This window comes from Apium graveolens, chromosome 7 (assembly GCF_009905375.1).
Source record: "Apium graveolens cultivar Ventura chromosome 7, ASM990537v1, whole genome shotgun sequence".
Lineage (NCBI taxonomy): Eukaryota > Viridiplantae > Streptophyta > Magnoliopsida > Apiales > Apiaceae > Apium > Apium graveolens.
Window position 1 is genome coordinate 123,318,198 of NC_133653.1, and position 23,077 is coordinate 123,341,274.

Genomic DNA, 23,077 nt, shown 5'->3' on the forward strand with positions numbered 1-23,077 from the left:
CATTGCAAGGACTAAAGGGAAGTAGGACTCTTGAAAAAGATGAGGTGATTCTACGTATGGGCAATGGAGCAAGGGTTGCGACCATATCTGTAGGATCATTTAGTTTACATATGCCTACGGGCAAGACTATTTTTCTGAATAATTGTTATTACGTTCCCTCTATTGTGAGGAATATTTTTTCTATCCCTGTGTTGGATTTGGATGGTTTTTCATTTATTATTAAGAATAATGAATGTTCTATCCTTAGAGATGATGTTCTTTATGGACGTGGTATTATAAATAATGGTCTGTATGTATGTGACGTAGAGCATGATTTACTTCAGATTGAACAAACTAATAAAAGAAAATGAGATGATAAAAATCTGACCTATTTATGGCACTGTAGGCTAGGTCATATTAATGAAAATAGACTGCGAACATTGCATAAGGAAGGGTACTTGACCCCTTTGATTTTGAATCATATCCTACATGCGAGTCTTGTCTATTGGGTAAAATGACCAAATCTCCATTTAGTGGACATGGAGAGAGGGCTGCAGATTTGTTAGGATTGGTACACACAGATGTATGTGGACCAATGTCTATGCAAGCCATGGGTGGATTTTCGTACTTCATTACTTTCATAGATGATATATCTAGATTCGGATATGTGTATTTGATGAAACACAAGTCTGAAGCCTTTGAAAAGTTCAAAGAATATAAACATGAAGTGGAGAAACAAACCAAACATAGTATTATAACTCTTCGATCAGATCGAGGTGGTGAATACTTGAATGGAGAGTTTCTAGATTATCTCAAAGAAAATGGTATAGTATCCCAGTGGCTCCTCCATATACTCCACAGTTGAATGGGGTATCTGAAAGGAGAAATCGAACTTTGTTAGACATGGTTCGGTCCATGATGAGCTATGCGAATCTTCCAGTATTCCTATGAGGTTATGCATTGGAAACCTTAGCATATTTACTGAATAAGGTGCCTTCCAAATCTGTTCCTCAACCATATGAGATATGGAAAGAAAGGAAACCGAGTCTTAAACACGTTAAGATTTGGGGATGTCCAGCTTATGTCAAGAAAGTTGACCCAGATAAGCTGGAATCTCGATCCGTAAAATGTAATTTTATGGGATATCCTAAAGAGACTTTGGGGTATTACTTTTACACTGATCATCGGGTGTTTGTCTCCAGACATGCTACCTTCTTGGAAAAGGAGTTTATCCTTGAAGGAAACAGTGGGAGCAAAATTGAACTTGATGAAGTTCAAAAAGCACAAACTACTACAGATCAAGTGGAAACACCTGTTCAGACTAAACAACCTTCTGTGGAACAGCCCATTCGTAGGACAGGGAGAGTGTCTCGCCAACCTGAGAGGTATTATGGCCTTGTCATTGAGAATGGCAATGAGTTGTCAATCATTGATGATGACGACCCTGTGACCTATAATGAGGCTATGAGTAGTGTTGACTCAGAGAAATGGCATAGTGCCATGAAATCCGAAATGGAATCTATGTATACTAACCAAGTATGGACTCTGGTTGAGGCGCCTGAAGGTGTTAAGCCTATTGGGTGCAAGTGGGTATACAAGAGAAAGATTGGAGCAGATGGCCAGGTGGAGACCTATAAGGCTAGGCTCATGGCAAAAGGATTCAAACAAAGGCAAGGGATTGACTTTGATGAAACTTTTTCGCCTGTAGCCCTGTTAAAATCAATTCGGATTTTGCTTGCGATTGATGTTTACTACGACTATGAGATCTGGCAAATAGACGTGAAAACGGCCTTCCTCAATGGGGAACTTGAGGAGGAAGTGTATATGATACAACCAGAGGGTTTTCTTTCCAAGGGAAATGAACACCTAGTATGTAAGCTGCTGCGAACCATATATGGTTTAAGGCAAGCTTCTCGTAGATGGAACATCCGTTTTGATGAGACAATCAAAGAGTTTGGTTTTATCAAAAACATAGATGAACCATATGTCTACAAGAAGGTTAGTGGGAGTGCGGTAACATTTCTTGTATTGTATGTGGATGACATACTTTTTATAGGAAATGATATATCGATGCTACAATCAATCAAAGTATGGCTATCAAAGAACTTCACCATGAAGGACCTGGGAGAAGCATCCTACATTCTCGGTATGAAGATCTATAGAGATAGATCTAGAAGAATGATAGGTCTTACCCAGGGTACATACATCCAGAAAGTGCTTAAAAGGTTTAGCATGGAAAACTCCAAAATATGTCTCATACCGATGAGCCATGGAGTGTCCTTTTCCGAAAAAATGTCTCTTAAGACACCTGAGGAAAGAGAGCGTATGAGTAAGATTCATTATGCTTCAGCAGTAGGATCTATCATGTACGCGATGTTGTGTACAAGGCCTGATGTTGCTTATTCCATTAGTGTGACGAGCATATATCAGTCCAATCCAGGTGAAGACCACTGGAAAGCAGTGAAAAACATCCTTAAGTACTTGCGAAGGACTCATGACATTTTTCTTGTTTTTGGTGGTGAATCTGAGTTGAAAATAGAGGGTTATATTGACTATAGTTTTCAATCAGAAAGTGATAGCAAATCCATGTCAAGGTACGTGTTTACTCTGAATGGTGGTGCGATTAGTTGGAAGAGTTCCAAACAGTCTACAACGGCTGACTCCACAGCGGAAGCAGAATATATAGCTGCAAGTGAGGCTGCAAAAGAAGCCGTTTGGATGAGGAAATTTGTTTCTGAGTTGGGAGTTGTTCCTAGCGTTGAAGAGCCTATTGTGTTGTATTGTGATAACAATGCAGCAATAGCACAAGCCAGGGAACCTAGGTCTCATAAAAATTCCAAACATGTCCTGCGGCACTTTCATCTGATTAGGGAGATTGTTGAAAGAAGAGATGTCAACGTCGAGAGAGTTGACACACATAACAACGTAGCAGACCCACTCACAAAACCATTTTCTCAAAGTCACTTTGATCGTCATAAAGACAAGGTGGGTATTAGATACCAGAGTGATTGGCTTTAGTACAAGTGGGAGATTGAAAGAGATATGTCCTAAGTCCAATCATGTATGAGGATTTAGGAATAACTTTTATGTAATCTGTTTTGATTTCATTGATATTAATAAAAGACTTGTTTTGTTTTTTATTGCGGGCTCTATCTATTTAAATGTTTAAATAAGATATACTACAGTTTAGAGTAAAGCTTTTTATGGATTGTGATGAGATCATAATAATGAGACCTAAAAGATGATAACTTTAAACTTAAATAGTTTCTGGTCGTAGGATTACTAACTGGTAATTAATAATCCGCAAAGATCGGTACATACTATGCTTGCTTCATTATGAATGATGTATGTTCTCATAGACATTTGTGTGGTGACACTATAGCTAGTATGTAGGTGCTTATTATAGAATAAGTTCACTGAACATGACTCACACAGCTGAACAACTGATGGAGTTCACTCACGTGTCAGTAGGTGTTCACATAGTGATAGTTGTACAAGTATCCTTAGACTTGAGGTCATCATAGTCATCTTGTGTACACTGAACTATGCTTTGGTTTAGTTCTTAGTCTCAAGGGACAATTATAAGGGCTCTACTGGGTATAGGAATTTGTACACGAAGATAGTGTATGATCAATAAAGGATCTACCCCTTCCAGTGTAGGAAGAGAATGTTCAATGATGATCCACTTATATTAGTTCAGGAATCTCTGGCCAGAGTGAATGAAATTAGAAAGGAGTTTCTAATTTACATTAAATAGAACTAAGCATATTGAATGGGAAAGCAAGTGATTAAATAAGATAGGCTTGACATAAGTTCCATGCCTTGTATTTAATCGTGACATTGCAGGGTAGAAGGAATTAATTGTACGGTAACTACTCACTGAATAGGTTCTTGGTATTCTAAGCAGTGAATTCGTATTATCAGGATAGTCGCGATATGCTGAGAAGTATCCCTCACGATGTAGAATAAATATGATTAATTAATTAATCATATTTAATGAATTAGAGAATTTATATAAATAATGATAAAATAGTTTTATTATTATTTATTTCTACTACCGGCTTAATATTGAACCTACAGGGTCACACCATAAAAGAGAATGATTTAATGGTGGAGGAATTAATTAATAATGGCTGATAATTATTTATTTATGAAATATATAATTAATTGGTAAATTTAATAATTGATTAAATGAGATTTAATTGATTATAAATTAATTAAGAAAAGGTTCTTAATATTATTAATTAAGAATTTAATTTTTGGAAATTAAATCAAGAGAGAGAATTATTTCTAAAGTGTTTAGAAAAAGGATTAATAATTAAAAGAGGTTTTAATTATTAATGAGAATAATAAAGGGTTAATAATAATAATATTTTATGGGAAAATTTTCAGCTGAAAATTTTGCCTATAAATATACTATTATAAACCCTATTTTTGCCAAAAACCTAAAAATTTAACAAAACCCTAATTCTCTCCACCTCCTCCTTCTCCATTACATCGTTTTCTTGGTGGATACCGGTGGAGTGCTTCACACTTGAGGAGCAGCTGCTAAGGATCTCCGCTCGTGGTTCTTGGATCGCTATTAAAGACCTCCATCTTTTCATTAATTTAAAGCTTCTTAAGGTAAACATACTGAACTACGAATTAAATATTATTTTTCGCATGGATCCTGCGGAGGATTTCGTTTTTTTTTAAGATTTAAGTTTACGTTTTCGCTGCGTTTATGTGCTAAAAACCCTTCAGGGGTTAGTCTTGTTAACAGGCATGAATTTATGTTAAGCAATCTTCTCACAAATTGGGGGAGATTGTTGTGCAAGACATGCCTGTACTTTAACAAGACTATGTCAAATTGACAATCCTAAGTAAGTTGTATAGTAATCTTAGTTTACATTTGTACTTGTAACATTTAAAGTCTGTAAAAATGTAAAAGAGCGGACTGGAGTCTTTTTGTTTAAACAGTATCAAACCTAAGGATTCTATCTGGAAGAAGTTCAAGAAGGTCATGCCTCAGAAGAATTTTGAAAAAGCTTGGAGTTGAATAAATCTGTTTAGATAAAATTATTCTAAGTCTAGATCTCTAAGAGTCACAGATTCAGTGTTATAGAGAAGTCACTCGAGAACTCAAAATGACTTATCGAGAAGTCATAAAAGCTTATAGAGAACTCACAGAGAGATATCTACAAGCCAAATTGAAGACATGAGGATTGGAGATATCGACAAATCATTTCTTCACTAGAGAACTCAGAGTTATCGACAAGTCAACATTCATTAGAGAACTCTGAGTTATCGATAAGTCAAATTCCACTAGAGAACTCTGAGTTATCGACAAGTCAGATTTGACTAGAGAACTCTGAGTTATCGATAATTTAATAAACCACTAGAGAACTCAGAGATATCGATAAGTCAAAGTGAAGATATGAAGATTAGAGATCTCGACAAGCCAAATTCTCTTATAGAGAACTCAGAGACCTCTACAAGTCAAATTAACTATGGAGTATTAGAGATCTCGATAAGTCAATATACATATCGAGATGTCAAGTTCTCTATAGACCAAATGAAGATCTCGAGGTAAAATCTCAAAGTACAAAGTTACAGACCAGTTCAATATCCAAGATTTACAATCAACAAACAATCCAAACAGCTGGATTGACAAGTCTACAAAAAGCAGCTTGAAGGATGTGCAAGATCAATGGTGAAGATTAACTGACAAAGGAAGATCAAAGTAAATACAGGATGCTAAGATATGCTAAGCCAGAAATAGAAGATACACTTTTCCTAAAATGGAAATGACAAGTGACAATTTACTAAAGTTAATAGCATGTCTTATTGTACATTGTGTAAACCAGCAGTTAACTAAATTATAAAGTTAACACTGGTCTTTTAGTCAGTTGTAACAATTTAGATTGAAAATCTTGTAACACTCTCAAGAAGAAGTTAAACTCTTTATCAACAAAGAGCCTAGAAATTTTGTAGCAAAATATTCTTAATTTTAATATAAAATTAAGTGAGTTTTGAAAAGATATGTGTTCTTTATTATTGCATGTTTAATTTCTGCAGTAACACATTTCACTACAAGATTTAATTTACTTTGTTCAACCATAAAAATTTCAAGAAAAGCATAAAATAGAAAAACACATTCACCCCCCCCCTCTGTGTGTTATTCATTTCCTAACATGAACAATTATGCTTGAGAGCTTCTAGGTTACACGAGAGATATATCAATCTGTTTCGCGTTTCATATAGAGTAAACCTAATCAGTGCTTTATACAGAGCACAGTTACACAATCAATAAGGAATCCTATTCTATTACAATAAGAAAACCTATTGCATATCCATGTATGATTGCTTCTGAGATAAAATCCTTCACCACCTTGAATTTCTGCTTTTCTTTTCCTCCTCGAATATCTACTGAAGTGATCAAATCCCGATGAAATCAACTGCTTATCATCAAGTACTGATATAAGTAACGATGACGTCACTCTTCAGTAAATACTGATATTAAGTCCTGATAAGAACTCCTGATAGTTTCTGTCCTAATATCATCAATTATATCTAACATCCTTAGTTTTTAATCTGCTTAACATATTCCTAATTTTATTGTTAATATCATAATTTGTAAATTAAAATTGGCATATTTGTATAGTTTTTAACAAATTGAAAAAAATCTCAGATTAAAATGATCATTCCAAATTTCACAGAATAAAAGACTTTTTTTGTTCTTTTATAGTGTATCAATGAATCTAAATACAAAGTTATTATCGACGCTTTTACAGTTAGTAAAGATAAAGTAAGATATGCACGTGTATGTATGTAAATTATTATTTGTTATATTTTCGAGTAAATTATGTTGGTCTCGTTTATTCATAAGTTAATTATCTTATTTATGGGGTATAATTATTATTACATCTAATTAGTTAATTTGATTTCTCAAATAACATCCATTTATAATTATCAAAAGTTGTAATTATTTAATGAATAAATTGCAAATTTTTATATATTGGAGTTGTAGTAGTACGAACAAAGCATGAATCATTTATTGCCCCAATAAAAATAATTTATATATCGTAAATAATAATGTTTGATATTCACGTGTTTTTCCTCAAAAAATTAAAGAAAATTTCTACTAAATCGTTTTCAAGTTTCTTCGTTTATGATTGTAATTTTTCGTCTAATAATAGTTTGATAACATTATATATTACTTTCCTAAAATTAAATATTTTTCAATTCGATAAAATTTTATAAATTCTTTCAAATTATCAACTAATATAATATTTTACTTTTTCTCAAAAAAATATAATATTTTACTTTAAATAGCATAAAATGGATTAAATCAAATGCTACGGTAGTCAATTAATTATATATATATAAACACCTGTAATATATTAATTTTTATTAATAAAAGATATTACACAATTTCGCCTTGTTATTTGTGGAACTCGTAATTTAAATTTTATAAACCTAAAGATGTATTTTCGGGTAGGCCAAATTTCAAATATTTCTTGAAAAATGGGTGAAATTATAATTTTTAATTATAAATAAATCAAAATTATATATGTTAATATGTGTATGATAAAAAATATAAATGAAACAAATAGGAGACAATGGTATGAAATTTTTCCCATTAGTAAGGTATTTAAATTTAAATATAAAGTTAGAAGAGAGAGAAACAAGAATATAACAAAGGTTAAAAGAGGGAACCTGTAATACACACGAAGACAGGGGAAGACGATTGGTTTGAGGGGGAGGCACATATTTAATCTGAAACCAGACAAGGTATGAGCTTCAAACCCTTTCTTTTTTTATTGATAGGGGTTGGGGGGGATGTATTGTACTTGTACTTGTACAGTTGTAAATTGTAAATTGATAATAGGAGAAGGGAGGGGGAGAGAGAATGAGCAGAGCAAGTGTAAATGAGGAGGAGGAGGAGGAGGAGGGTGTTCCCGTCATAATTGGGGGGATGGTTTTGGATATTCACTCCACTCCTTCCATTCCTGCTCTTCCCAGAACCACCACTCCTGGCAAGGTACCCATTATTTATTTATTTATTTTTTTATACTTATAACCCCTTCATTCCTTAATTCCCCCCCCCCCCTTTTACAGGTGCTCTATACACTTGGCGGTGTTGCCAGAAATGTCGCCGACTGCGTTTCTAAGCTTGGTACCATGCCTTTCATCATCACTGCTTTGGGACACGATATGCCAGGATCTCTGCTGTTGGAGCATTGCAAATCTAATGGTCTACCACTACAAGGTACACCTTTTCATTTACCCTTTCATTTATCATTTCGTATATTACCCAAGTCGTATGCCTTAACTTATGCTATTTCATCCTTATACAGGGATTTTTTTTTTTTTTTATAAATGCTTTAATGTGTAGCCCGCATTTTTATCTTAAAATCAGGCATCCGTAGAGGAGACGATATTCAGACTGCTGTTGTATGCAACATGTTTGATTCTCAAGGGGAGTTGGCAGCCGCAGTTGCTAGTGTGGAAGCAATAGTAAGTTCTTCTATAAAATGCTTCAGCTCTAATAGCAATGCCCACATTCTAGCCTTACGAGTGTTTGGTAATTATTGTAAACAGGAGAAATATCTCACACCTGAATGGATCCAACAATTCAAAAGTAAGATTCGTTCTGCTCCAGTATTGATGTTTGATGCAAATTTAAGCCCTATTGCTCTAGAAGCAACATGCCAAGGTCAGTCTGCAATTTTCACACATTCACTCGCTTTCAATGTGCATGCTTGCTATATTTTACATTCTCTTTCATTTATGCAGATGGGTGGTTAGAGATAGAATGTGATAATACCAAAGCCTTTAAACCCAACATTTAAGATATTTTTTTATGTGCATAGATTGTCGAAGCTCTTGTTATTTGCAAGTGTTTATATGAGTGGATGGTATATTTTTAATTTATTTGCATAACTGCTATAACATATTTCTTTTATGGTGAGACTTTAAAATGCATGCTCATGATGCTTATCTGCTACAGACGAGTCCAGACCTGGGTTATTGACTTATAAAAGGAGGAAAACCTACCAGAGGCATAACAGGAAAACTTATGTATGAGCAGGGGTTGAAAGAGAATTTTATGTAGATTAAGGATCCGGTGGGGGATATAAGGACTACACTGGGGAACAGGGTTTCTTATCAGAGAATTATTGTACTGAGCCGTTTGGGAGAATTCTCACTACTTGAATTGATATATATATATATATATATAATTGTTAACCCAATTTTTTCAAATATATTTTTTTGCCTAATCTAAGATTTATCTCTACTTGTTTCTTCTTACCTAGTTCGTTTTTCTGTTTATTATTTTTATTTATTATTTTTTTGACTAATGTGTAATCTCATTCTTGAAAACATTATTACTATCAGTGGCAGCACAATACAGAATTCCTGTGTGGTTTGAACCTGTATCAGTAACAAAATCCAAAAGGGTGGCTTCAGTTGCCAAGAATGTGAGTGCTTTACTTCCTTTATTAGATGCAATCTGATTCTGAGTCTTGATTACATACAAAATCATAAGATTTTCTGTTGATTATGGATCATGTTTTTCTGTAAAATACTCGAAGAATCTAATTTTGTATACAATGAAATGGAAGGTCAATTTCTTTAAGAGCATACTATTAGCAAATGTGATGTCAATCATATGTGCACAATCACTACTTTTTAGCTTAATTTTTTTTTGCATAGAGCTTCTTATTGAACATTTTTCTCACACAGATAAGTTTTGCTTCGCCTAATGAAGATGAACTTGTTGCCATGGCAAATGCTGTCTGCGGGGGTAGTGTTTTTCATCCAGTCAAAATAGATAATAATAGAATTAAATATTCACCAGAATCACTGTTTCGAATGCTTAAACCAGCAATCTCAGTTGTGCTAGACAGCGGTATCAGAGTACTTGTTGTGACTCTTGGATCTTGTGGGGTACTATTATGTTCACGAGGCCTATCTGGATTTAAGAAAGTTGGCAGATTCAGAAGAAACAAATCTAGTGACTTCAGCAAACAGTTATACGAAATTGTAAATTCCCTTTGTACTCCAGATAGATTATTCAATACTTCCATAGATGATAAAAGCAATACTCTCTTTGCGGTGCACTATCCTGCAATCTCTGCAATTGTTGTGAGGCTTACAGGGGCTGGGGATTGCTTAGTTGGTGGGACTTTAGCTTCTATTTGTGCAGGTTTAGACGTCATGCAAAGCGTAGCAGTCGGTATTGCAGCGGCAAAAGCCGCAGTTGAAGCAGAATCCAATGTGCCTGTGAAGTTTAACTTGGCTAGCATTGCAGGTACTTGACTTCTCTCATATTCAATCTAATCGATAATTTGATCCATGTATACCTGTGGAATTCGTACACTCTTACCAATACTACTGGTTTTTCGATACTGGTGGCATAGGCTTAACTATTCTCTTAGGATACGTTTTGTATGCTTTAATTTTCAACTTACCTATGCAGTTAATAGTATTATAAATCCCCATGAAATGAACTGAAAGTGTTGAAAAAAGGTAGATGGGTTCATTTGAATTTCAAGTAGTAAACTGAAGTGAGCGCATATAGTAAATAGTTCCCAGATTATTGTTCTTGCAAACAAAACAGATGTTATGTTTTCTAAATAATTCTGGAAGTTGCGTATAATGTGATTGCTTCATTTTTTCAGGTGATGCTAGGTCTGTCTACTTTGGTGCCAAAGCTGTATTCTGCAAATCAATGTTGTGAACCATGTCAAGAACTATTCCAAATGATTACTTATTATGAAGTTATCAGTTAGCGGTAGTTTGGCGGTTTTCCTTTCTGCTTCACTTCCCCCTGTTTCCTTTGTTGTGGCTTGCTTAGCAATTTCCAACGAGTAATCAGTTGAGTTGTATGAATATTGTTTCATACGAACTTAGCTTGTGTAGTAGTTACCCGGACCCATAGAGGATGTTGAGCTAGTTTTCCCAATATATTACATTCAACAAGAAATCTCTTCTATAGATTAAAAAAGGATTAGGGGCAAATTAAGTCATTTTAATGCCTGTGAAATTATGATTTTGCTCATTTATATAAAAAAAATAGAAAAATGTCATCCTTATACAATTTTAGTTAAAAATAAGCAAAATTAGTATATCCACTAGTAACCGAACCCCTTACCTTCTCCTTATTAATTTTATGTAGCTACCATATGTACTACGTAACATTTTGAGTTCATTTTAAAATTCTTATTAGATAACCCATATTCTCTCTATTTATAAAATTTTCTTTTTATAAATTTAATTTTTGAATAAATAAAATACTGATTTATATTATTTATTAATGTTACTCTATTTTTGTAATTTAGTTATTATAGTTCTATATATTAAAAGAGAATTATGGGCAAATTAAGTCATTTTAATAATTATGAAATTACGATTTTACTCTTTTATGTTAAAATTTTAAAAAATGTCATCCTTACACAATTTTAGTTAAAAATAAGAACAATTAATATATCCACTAGGAAACGAACTTCATACCTCCTACTTATTAATTTTATGTCACTAACATATGCGCTACATAATATTTTGAGTTAATTTTAAAATTATTAAACTGAGCCATTTTAATATCCGTGAAATTACGATTTTGCTGTTAGGTCACACACACACTGTAGAGGGGGTGAATACAGTGTATAATACAATCAAATCGAACTTTAATATATTAAGTAACAGAAAATAAACTTTATTGAAACAATAAACTCTGTTACAGTATGAAACTGTTACCTCTCAGTGATGAACAAATATCACGAGAGCTGCTAGGGTTACAATGAATAAACTTCTCGAATATATGATAACACTTATAGTGTAAACCCTATGTCTGTGTTTATATACTACACAGTTACAAGATAATCGCTAATTGATATGGAATATAATTCTGCTTCCTAAAATATATCAATCAGATATCTTTTCTTCCAAGTATTCCATTCTTCACGGAATTCCTTCTTCATGCATATCTCTTCTTATGTTTATCTCGATCTTCTTTCCTTTAATCAACTACTGTCCTTCTCTAATCATCCTTCAGCACTTAAGTTCTGATATCTAACTTCTGATAATTATCTCCTGATAATATAAGTATTGATATCCTTAAGTCCTGACTTCCCGTATAAGTACTGATCAACAGTTAAGTACTGATTTGTCCTGTTAAGTAAGATCTGAAATCTAAACATAAATTATATTAACTATGACATTATCAAATATATCTAACAATCTCCCCCAACTTGTAAATTAGCATAATATACAAGTTTAACAGATATTTGATGATGTCAAAAATATTAAGTACAAATGCATGAGAATTAGACTAGATAACTACAACTTACAGTCCTTAAAGCTTTACCAATATTCAACTTCTGATAACAACTTCAGTCTGTACAAATATCAAAATTTAAGCAGTTGTAGATCTTCGACTTGGCTTCATCATCTGATCTCTCTGATGTCAGGAGTTGTTCTGAGATAGTTCTTCAACAAACATTTCTCAGCATATCTGAGTTCATCAATCATTCTCCTTTTGGCATCTTTAAGCTCTGCAGTATCTTCACCAGTTTGAAAGATTGCAGCTCTGAGATCATTGATCTTTGCTTTTCTCAACTCCTGATCTAGTCTTATGACATAGGCTTTGTCAGACTCCAGATTGAATTCAAGTCCCTTAATACCAAGATATGTTCTGATCTGTGCAGTATTAGGCTTCATATCAACAATATCACCATTGTGATCTCTGTACTTTGGAACATATGTGCTGTCAGACTTAACAGAATAAAGCCTTTTCTGTCTCTGAATCTGTTCTTTTAAGTAGTTTGCAGCAGTTTCTGTTATTCTGTCATTCACTTGAAGTAAGAAAAGTACATACTTCAATTCTTCAAAATACTTCAATGGAATGGCATTTTGTCTTATATGATAAACCCCACCATCTGTCATGAAATACAACATGATGTATTCTTTCAAGTAGGTATGGTAAACCATCTGTACAGATTCCAGTTGATTCAATCTCTCAGGAGTTGCTCCAATACCTGGTTCACTCAAGGAAGTTGGATCATTGGTAGTGTTGTGTACTCTTCTTTCATCAGCACTTCCCAATCCAGTTTTATCTCTTGCTTCCTTTCCAGTAACTAATCTTGCTTCAAAACCACTTGCAGTAGTCTTCAAAGGTTGAGTCTGTTTTGCTTTAGTGAATCCTGGTAGGAGTGTCTTTGATCTATCTTCTGATATCAACTTAACTTGAGCTATGTCAGAGGTTACTTGCTTCTTCTGAATATCAGAACTTACAATTTCTTGACTCTGAACAACTTGAGCCATGTCAGAGGTTGTTTTAAGAACTTTTCTTGAAGTCAGAGCAAGATCATCCTTTTCATCAGTAATTTCTTCATCCTCAGGAGGTACATAAACCTTGATAGGTTCACCAACCTTTTCTTTACCCTTGGATCTTGGATCTATCTGTGGTTGTGATCTAGCCAATGTTGCTTCAGTATGTGTCCTTTCTTTGATCACAATGCCTTTGAGTTTTGGAAGTGACTTTTTACCAGAAGCTTCAGATTTAGATGTGACTTTCTCTGATTTAAGTCTGGCTTCTTCTTCCTTTAAACTTTCCAAGTCCAATCCTGGATTTTCCTGAAGAAATAACTGTCTTGACATTTCCTCATCAAGATCTAAAAGTTCATCAGAACTTAGCCTTTTACCAGTAGCAGAACTTATTCTCTTCCCAGTATCAGAACTTGTCCTGTGACTAGCTTGTCTTGATGTGAATCCTCTACCTTGACTATGACCTCTACCCATTCCAGAGCTTCCTTGATCATCTTTTTCATTATCCTTTCCTGTCAGTGTCTTGTCAGTCTTGCATTTGGACTTAATCACTTTCTCCCCCTTTTTGGCATCAGCAGGTAATAGAAGAGAGATAAGCAATTCCACTGAGGATTGGATTTCAGTTAGTTGTGATTGCTGAGAAGCTTGATTTTTCATAATTTCATCAATCTGAGCTTGTTGATGATCTTGAGTATTCTCAATATAAGCAATCCTGTCAATGGTAGGTTGGAAGAACTTTTTCTTATCAATTTTCCAAACTTGTTCCTGTTTGATAAAGTTCTCATGAATCTTATGTAACTCTGCATGAGTAGTTGAATGAAGACCTTGTAGATGTTTAGTACTCAATGCAGTGACTCTAAGCTGGGTTTTAAAATCATCAGAATTTAACATTTCATCAGCTTTAGTCAAGTGCTCAGCAAGATGCTTTTCAGTTGGAACACATGAAACTGAGTTCCATTCCTTAGTCCACTCCTGACCTGCAGGAGTTTCACTCCAAGGTACTGGTGCTTCCCCGGTAACAAACTTATTAACCAGTTCAGACTTAGGAAGAGTCTGTTGAGGAGTATGTCCTGAAGGACCTGCTTCATCAGCATCTACAGTTGGAGCAGCATCACCAGTATCTCCAGCATTTGCAGCATCAGAACTTAAAGAATCATTATCTTCTGATAAGACAACAGTGTGAGTAGCAATGGAGGCTTCAGCATCCTCTAATTGCTGATCTTGTTCTAAGTTCTGATCAACAGCCATATCCTGATGCTCACCTAAATTCTGATCATCAGCATCTTGATGCAGAGAAGGTGTTGTTGATAACTCTGGAGTTTGAACAGCATCAGTAACAGGTGTTGTGGAAGGATTATTTGTTGTTGGAGCTTCTAAGAGAAGTACTGCAGGCACAACCAAGTTTTGAACATCAATATCAGCACTTGTGCCTGGATCAACAGAAGACACAGAAGGTGTGTTAGCCTTTTCAGAAACAGCTTCCTGAGATGGAGTTGATGGAGAAGAAGTGACTGGAGCAAATTCCTTGTCTTGTGAGATCAGAGATTCCTGATCCCCTTCCTTAGATGCTTCCTCTTCATCATCTGAAACTGGCCTTTTTGCCCTCTGTTTCTTGTATCTCTTTGTTGATTTGGATTCCTTGGGAGTTTCAGGAACTGTCATTCTTCTAAGCCGTTTGAGAAGCCTAGATCCCCCAATTCCAGAATCCTTCTGAGAAGTCACTTTCTCAGCTTCACCTACAACAGGTTCTGAAGAAGGAACCTGTTCCTTAGTATCAGATTAATCTCTCAGTACAGTCCTCCTCCTCTTTTGAGGTGTTTGAGGAATAGTTTTTGTCCTCTTTGGCTTGGAGGATGAGGGTTGAACAGTCTGTGAAGTAGAGAGATAGGATTTGAGATAAGTCCTGAGGGTAGGTTGAGTAGTATGAGTGGTAGGTGCTGAGGATGATGGTTTTTGGGTGTTTGTGGTTGGTTGGACATCAGAGTAAACAGATCTATAAGTATCAGGATCAGCATTTACTAGGATATGTTTTATAGACTGAGGAATCTGTAATGGTCTAACCACTATTTTCTTAGTATCAGCATTTACCAGATCATTAAAGTATCGTTTTGCAACTCTAAAAGGTGGGGTTGAGGAACTGACTAATTGAGGTTCATCAGTACAAAAAGTATATATAAGTTGACAGAATCTAGCAAAATAGACAACATTTATATCCTCTGTCATCCTATCCCCAATAAAACCAATTATTCCAGTTGCAAAATCAAAATGAGTTTGATGGATAATAGCATACCCTATGTGCTGACTCAGAATTGGGATCACATCAAAATTCGAACATTTGTTCCCAAAAGTGTTAGGGCGAAATCACGCACTAATATTCACGCAAGTATACGCGTTCGCAAGTAATATAGAATACTTTCTAGTTCATTCCCTCAGAGACTCAGACTAAGTTATTGTCTAATTAAACTCACTTACCAATGTATGATTACTTCTCAATGTTAAGATAACACTTAAAATTGTTGATTAAATATTAACTATAATTAACTACTTAATTAACCACTTAACTAACACTTCAAATTATCAATAATAAAACACTCATGAGATCACAACTTCATTATTACTTCCTTCTATAGCCATTGTTATTACCTTTAGCATGTGACAGTGATGATATTAATCGAATAACACGAAACTGATAAAAGCCAACTTTCATTGTACTAATACCATTCTACCAAGCATCCACAATTAAGATAGAAGTTGAATAGTCATCAATTATGTTGAGTTCCTATATGTCTACAGAAATTGACAACACAACGATTTAAGCACAAGTTATTCCTTTTGATTACATAGGGCAAATAAAACTGTTAGAGTTATCCACTAATCATGCACAACGTACATGAACCTATGCTAGCATGGCAAGTTCTAAATCTCAAGATCCACCGTCGCTTCACAAGAGATTAACACCCTATCTTATATGTTCGCGACGCACATAAGACGAATACGCACAACCAATACTAGATATCATGCAATCATCACACACTAAAGTATTAAACAATTAACTAAAGAATTCCATAATAAATCCGTTGCAACCCCATGATCACGATTAGTCCATAATAGAACTTATCGCCATCATGGGTTCATATGAAATCATGATAAACAACACAAGAAAATAATAACTAAACTAATTATATTAAAACAGAGTACGTCACAAGAGTAAATAAGTCAAAGCAAGAAAACTAGCATCCAACGTTACAACGAAACAAGAATCACAAGAAAATATGCTTCCTCTTCGCTGCAGTGTGCTAAATCGGTCTTCTTCTTTATCTCCTTCGCTTCTTGCGCAAAACACAATCTAAAACATAATCTCCTTCATATTCTCTATGAAAACGTCTCAAATCTACTTATATAATAGTCCCATAAAACTCAGATTACATAGAAGTTGGAAGCCAAACAGAAGTAGAAGTCTAAAATAATTCAGGTTTTCCCCGACCCTGCGCGGCCGCTCAGCATTTCTGCGCGGGCGCGCAAGGCTGCTGCGCGGCCGCTCAGCATTGCTGCGCGGGCGCGCAGGACCCTTCTGGAAAAATTCCAGGTTTGCTCCGTTTCTTCGCCGTAATCTGCCCGTTCTTTTCCTCTCGCAATGGTGAACACATGCCAAGGCTTATTCTTGATGATTCCTCCTCCGAAATGCAACTAATACCCTGAAATGCATAAACACTAGAAAAACGCATCAAATACACAAAATACTTGATTTCAAGACACCAATTTAAGCCATTTTAAGACGTTCTAAGTGGTATAAAATGCCACTTATCACACCCCCAAACTTAAATCGATGCTTGTCCTCAAGCATCACAGACTCAAAAATAAATAAAAATATGCATGAATGCAATCTATATGAAAATGCAACGATCCCCCTTACTACAATTAACCAACCAAATTGTCACGTCTCAACGAATGCAGTTAGACACTAAAGATCAATAAACTCATGCAAACGGACATACAGCCAGAAACGTGGTGTGTGCAAATGCTTAACAGATATGCTTCGGAACTAGACCAATTACTATGACTAGACTATCCTCAAGGCAATCCTACGATTATACAAAGAATAAAAATTCTAGGCACAAAGTGATATACAACACTACAAGAACTCTGGAGCTTACTACGGAATCGTGCTTTTTATTTACAACTCAAATGCTTATTTGACCGTGCAATGAGTGAGGTCCACAAAAGACTTATACAATGGTATCCATGTAACGAGCGTTAGGTTAGCGGATCCCAGACTCTAAAAGCCTTAGGTCACTAGGCACAAAGTCCCCTAAGAACTTAATAACTCGAATACCAAAGAGCCCACCCTTGATCAATTATGCAAAAAATATTTTTTTTTCTTTTCTGAGCAAGTGCGTTTCGCTCCATCTTGCTCAACCCTAGACTACTCGCATAACATGCGAGCCGACTACTAGCCATTTGACGCCTAGCCACAACTAGCAACAAATTCCATTTTTACTCCATTTTTTTTTCTTTTTCATGCCTTTACCACTAAGAACCTATTATCAAATTCTAAGCATAATAAATAGATTATCCTCGAAAATAATCAGATCATAACAACAATCTAGCCCTTAAGCATTCTCTAAGACTTAGTGAAAATACAAGTGCTTCTAGCATGCATATCAACCTACACAACTTAATATCACTTTAATGCTATCACTACACTCGCATCAATATCACAATTCAGTCGATAAATCATTGCAAAAGGGATCATGGTATATGCATGAGCTATATGATATGACAAACAAATAAATCTATATAAAAAAAACTATTTGGAAAAAATTATGCAACTATATGAACTAACTATCATGAATATGCAGCTATATGACACACACAAAATATTCCTTAACTACCACCCCCAAACTTAAAATCTTCACTGTCCCTAGTGAAGGTAGTAGAAAGGAACACAGGGTATACCTACTCGGAGTCATCATCATCATCACCCTCAGTGGGTGGAGTATCAGGCGGCGGGTATGCAGAGTCCTCACCAAAAACTGGCCACTGGATATCAGCTCCAAGGCCTCGAAAAGCAGTCCCTAACGCAAGGGTGAGCTCCTGAGCAAACCTGCTCTGCGTCTCATACATGGCATCCATCCGCCGTGAAAGCCTCCTATACTGGGCATCACCCATCCCAGCACCCTCCTGAGCTCTCGAAGAACCAGCCTCACCACGCCCTGGCTTAGCCATAGTAGCACCTCGTGCTGGACGTCCTCCTGGAAGACGATAACCCAGCCCATGCTACTCAGGCTCACCACCGGTCCACTCCTGCATCCCATTCAGAGTGCCAGAATCTATCGGAGCTGCTGGCAACTGCAACTGCTCATGAGCAGGCCAGTTCACTCCTACTGCTCGGCATAGCTTCGTAACCGTGGATGCATAAGGGATGTTCATATGCTTTGCTCCCCTCAAAAACTTCAGAATTCCTTGGTAGATAAACTCACCAAGGTCCACATAGTATTCCTCATTCAGAATTCCCCACAACAGCTGTGCTCTCTCAACTGTGACCTCGTGTGCATGTGAAGAAGGCAAAATATTAGCACATATAAATGCATTCCATGCACGGGCATACCTGTTCATGGCGATCGCCAGAAAGTGACGATACTCATTATTGGCTGGACTGCGGTTCCAAACTGTGCCCGGTCGACAGAGAGTCGCACAAATCAATTCCAAGTCAAAATCCTCAGCAGTCTTTTCATTCCAGTTCTCCTCCTCGGGCTTCCTCTCTCGCTGTCCAATCACACGGCGAATCGCCACAGGATGATAATCAACCGTCAGCCCACGGACTACAGAAAACCCATTCTTTTCAGCCTTCGCGTTCGCGTAGAACTCGCGAACAACGCTCATCGGTACTGCTTCGGGTGACTCATAAAAAGCTATCCACCCCTTCTCTGCAATCATGGGCAACAACTCACCATCCCTCCCTGATGGTAAAAACCCCCTCTCCTTCAGAATCGGCTTCCCCAACAGCCTAGTGTACTCCTCCTCCGCAGCTCTGTCAGTTAACCGAGGCCTTGCAGCAGTACCCCTTGATGAATCAGCAGTAGGAACTGTGCTGCTGCTGTCAATAGTGCGTGCTCTCTTGGGTGCCATTGATTTGTGAATAAAAGTGTGTAAGAACTGATTTTTGATGTTTATGAGAGGGTTTAAGTGTAGGAAGTTTGTGGGAGATATGTAGGATAGGTGTATGTATATATAGGGTGTGGAGTAGGTTAAATTAGATTAGGAGTGGGGTTGAGGGATAAAATCATGGGGTAATGGGAAAAGAATTCGTGGATTTATAGGCTGTGATGTTTTTTTTGTGTTTTTTTTTTCTGAACTGTAAAAAATTTTCTGGAACTCGACCCCTGCGCGGCCGCTCAGCATTTCTGCGCGGGCGCGCAGCAAGCTGCGCGGCCGCTCAGCATAGCTGCGCGGGCGCGCAGAGGGTCTCTGGAAAAAAAAAATTTCAGCCCCTTTTTTCTGATTTTTTTGTGTTTTTGGATAGGTTATTAACTTCTAAGGGTTCCTGTAACAACAATTCATGGGTTGCCTCCCACGCAGCGCTTCTTTTTCGTCATTAGCTTGACGTTCCGTACCTTTCTCAAGTAGTCAACAAAATGGCACTAACCACCTCTCGATTTGCCATGTCCCCATAGTAGTGCTTCAACCGCTGACCGTTAACCTTGAATGCTTGGTCCGAATCATTCTCAAAAATTTCCACCGCTCCATGTGGAAACACAGTTTTGACAATAAAAGGTCCAGACCACCTTGATTTCAACTTCCCAGGAAAAAGTCGGAGCCGAGAGTTGAATAACAGAACCTGTTGCCCTGGCACAAATAACTTAGGATGTAGCTTCCTATCGTGCCACCTCTTCACCTTTTCCTTATACATTTTGTTATTCTCGTACGCTTGAAGTCGAAATTCATCAAGTTCATTAAGCAGAAGCATTCTTTTCTTACCAGCTGCATCTAAATCCAGGTTCAATTTCTTCAATGCCCAGTAGGCCTTATGCTCAAGCTCCGCCGGTAGATGACATCCCTTACCGTACACCAACTGAAACGGTGACATCCCAAGTGGAGTTTTGTATGCTGTTCAGTAAGCCCAAACAGCTTCATCGAGCTTTAAAGACCAATCCTTCCTTGACGGACAAACAACCTTCTCTAGAATGCGCTTTATCTCTCTGTTAGACACTTCCGCTTGACCATTTATTTGCGGATGATAGGTAGTAGCTACTCTATGATTCACATTATAATGCTGCATCATAGAAGTGAACTTACGGTTGCAAAAATGCGATCCTTCATCACTTATGATTACCCGAGGTGTTCCAAACCTTGTGAAAATTTGCTTATGAAGAAAATTTAGCACTGTCTTTGCATCATTTATCGGTAAAGCTTTAACTTCGACCCATTTTGAGACATAATCGACTGCCAACAAGATGTACTGATTATTACAAGACGAGATAAAAGGCCCCATGAAATCGATTCCCCACACATCAAAGACCTCGACTTCAAGCATCACATTTAATGGCATCTCATCCTTCCTTGACAAATTTCCCACTCTTTGGCAACGATCACACCTTAAAACAAACTGATGAGCATCCTTGAACAAAGTAGGCCAGAAAAAACCTGCTTGCAGAATACGAGCTGCCGTCTTCTCACCTCCATAGTGTCCACCATAAACCGTGGAATGGCAGTCTCGTAATATCCCCTCCGTCTCACAGAACGGGATACATCTCCTGATGATCTGGTCAGCTCCCTGTCTAAACAAATATGGTTCATCCCACATATACCACTTCACCTCATGCAGAAACTTCTTCTTTTGAGCGGATGTCAAATTAAGCGGCATTATATTGCTGACAAGATAGTTTACAATATCTGCAAACCATGGTTCTTCCTCCTGAATTGCAAACAACTGCTCATCCGGAAAAGATTCATTGATTAACGTCCTATCTTGTGAAGTAGAATCGGGATTCTCCAACCTAGAGAGATGGCCAGCTACTTGATTCTCAGTACCTTTTCTATCTTTGATCTCTAACTCAAATTCTTGAAGTAAAAGCACCCAACGAATGAGTTTCGGCTTCGAATCCTTCTTAGAAACCAGATAGCGAATAGCTGCATGATCAGTGAATACTGTCACTTTCGTACCAAGCAGATAAGATCAAAATTTCTCAAAGCCAAAGACTATAGCCAAAAGCTCCTTCTCAGTAGTGGTGTAGTTTAATTGGGCCCCATTTAAAGTCTTACTCGCATAGTAGACCACATGGAAGAGATTTTTCTTGCGCTGTCCCAGAACTGCACCTACCGCATAATCACTCGCATCACACATCATCTCAAACGGTTCTGTCCAATCTGGTGCTGTAATAACTGGTGCCGTGATCAAACTCTCCTTGAGAGTCTCGAATGCTGCCAAACATTCATCATCAAATTTGAAAGGCACCTCTTTCTCAAGCAAATTGCACAATGGCTTAGATATCTTTGAAAAGTCCTTGATGAATCGCCGATAAAAACCCGCATGACCGAGAAAAATCTGTCAAGCATTTGATCAATGAATGGGAGAGGGAAGTGATTCTTCCTTGTGGCTTTGTTCAATTTTCTATAATCCATGCATACTCTCCATCCTGTAACTGTTCGAGTAGGGATGAGCTCATTCTTTTCATTTGCGACCACAGTGATACCTCCTTTCTTAGGTACATATTGCACGGGGCTCACCCACGAGCTGTCAGAAATAGGATAAATGATGCCTGCATCTAGCCATTTCAGAATTTCTTTCTTCACCACCTCCTTCATGATCGGGTTCAGTCTTCGCTGCTGTTCCACAGTTGGCTTACTACCTTCCTCTAACATAATTTTATGCATACAATATGAAGGACTTATCCCCTTGATGTCTACTATGGTCCATCCTATAGCCGATTTGAATTCTCTCAAAATCCTTAAGAGCTTGTCTTCCTCACTACCTGAAAGGTTAGCTGAAATAATAACAGGTAACGTAGATGAATCACCTAAAAAAGCATACCTCAAGTGTTCAGGTAATGGTTTGAGCTCCAAGGTAGGTGCTTCCTCTATTGATGGTTTGAGCTTCCCTTCAGCATTCTTAAGGTCAGAAGTACCAAGAGATTCAAATGGTATGTCGAGCTTTCGCTTCCATGGAGAAGCGTTCAGATATTGTAATTGCTCGTTGCTATCTTCATCATCGCTGTCAAAATCCCCCACTAAGGCCTTTTCCAATGCATCAGACATTAGCATGTGCTCGAGTTCCGAAGTAACTGCGGAATCAATCACATCCACTTTTAAGCACTCCTCATCTTCTGTAGGGAATTTCATTGCCTTGAATACGTTGAAGGTCACATCCTGATCTTGGACCCGCATAATAAGTTCCCCTTTTTGCACATCTATCAAAGTACGGCCAGTAGCCAAGAAAGGCCTCCCCAAGATTATGGGAATCTTCTTATCTTCCTCAAAATCCAGAATAACAAAAATCTGCAGGAAAGAAGAGCTTATCCACCTTGACGAGCACATCCTCAACTATGCCCCTTGGGTAAGTAATGGAACGGTCAGCCAATTGTAGCGACATGTATGTGGGTTTTGGATCAGGCAGATCCAGCTTTTTAAAGATCGACAACGGCATCAGATTAATGCTTGCTCCCAAATCACAAAGGCACTTGTCAAAAGTTAGATTGCCAATGGTGCAAGGAATGGTGAAGCTTCCTGGATCTTTCAGTTTTGGTGGTAACTTTTGCTGCAGAACAGCGTTGCATTCTTCCGTGAGAGC

General features: G+C 37.0%; 1 protein-coding gene and 1 long non-coding RNA gene across 2 annotated transcripts; one reads left to right on the top strand and one right to left on the bottom strand.

Annotated features, from left to right (window-relative positions):
* Window positions 1-6,193: 6,193 nt before the first annotated feature.
* LOC141671403 (uncharacterized) lies at window positions 6,194-7,854 on the bottom strand. The gene is made up of 2 exons (XR_012555130.1): window positions 7,678-7,854; window positions 6,194-6,416 (listed from the first exon to the last, which is right to left on the bottom strand). It is a non-coding gene; the product is annotated as an uncharacterized LOC141671403 (long non-coding RNA).
* A 12-nt stretch (window positions 7,855-7,866) lies between these two features.
* LOC141671401 (pseudouridine kinase) lies at window positions 7,867-10,994 on the top strand. Its single transcript, XM_074477638.1, has 7 exons — window positions 7,867-8,002; window positions 8,080-8,230; window positions 8,381-8,478; window positions 8,563-8,677; window positions 9,361-9,443; window positions 9,709-10,276; window positions 10,647-10,994. The coding sequence occupies exons 1-7, from the start codon at window positions 7,871-7,873 to the stop codon at window positions 10,703-10,705; spliced, it is 1,206 nt and encodes a 401-aa protein (XP_074333739.1). The 5' UTR covers window positions 7,867-7,870; the 3' UTR covers window positions 10,706-10,994.
* The last annotated feature ends 12,083 nt before the right edge of the window (window positions 10,995-23,077 follow it).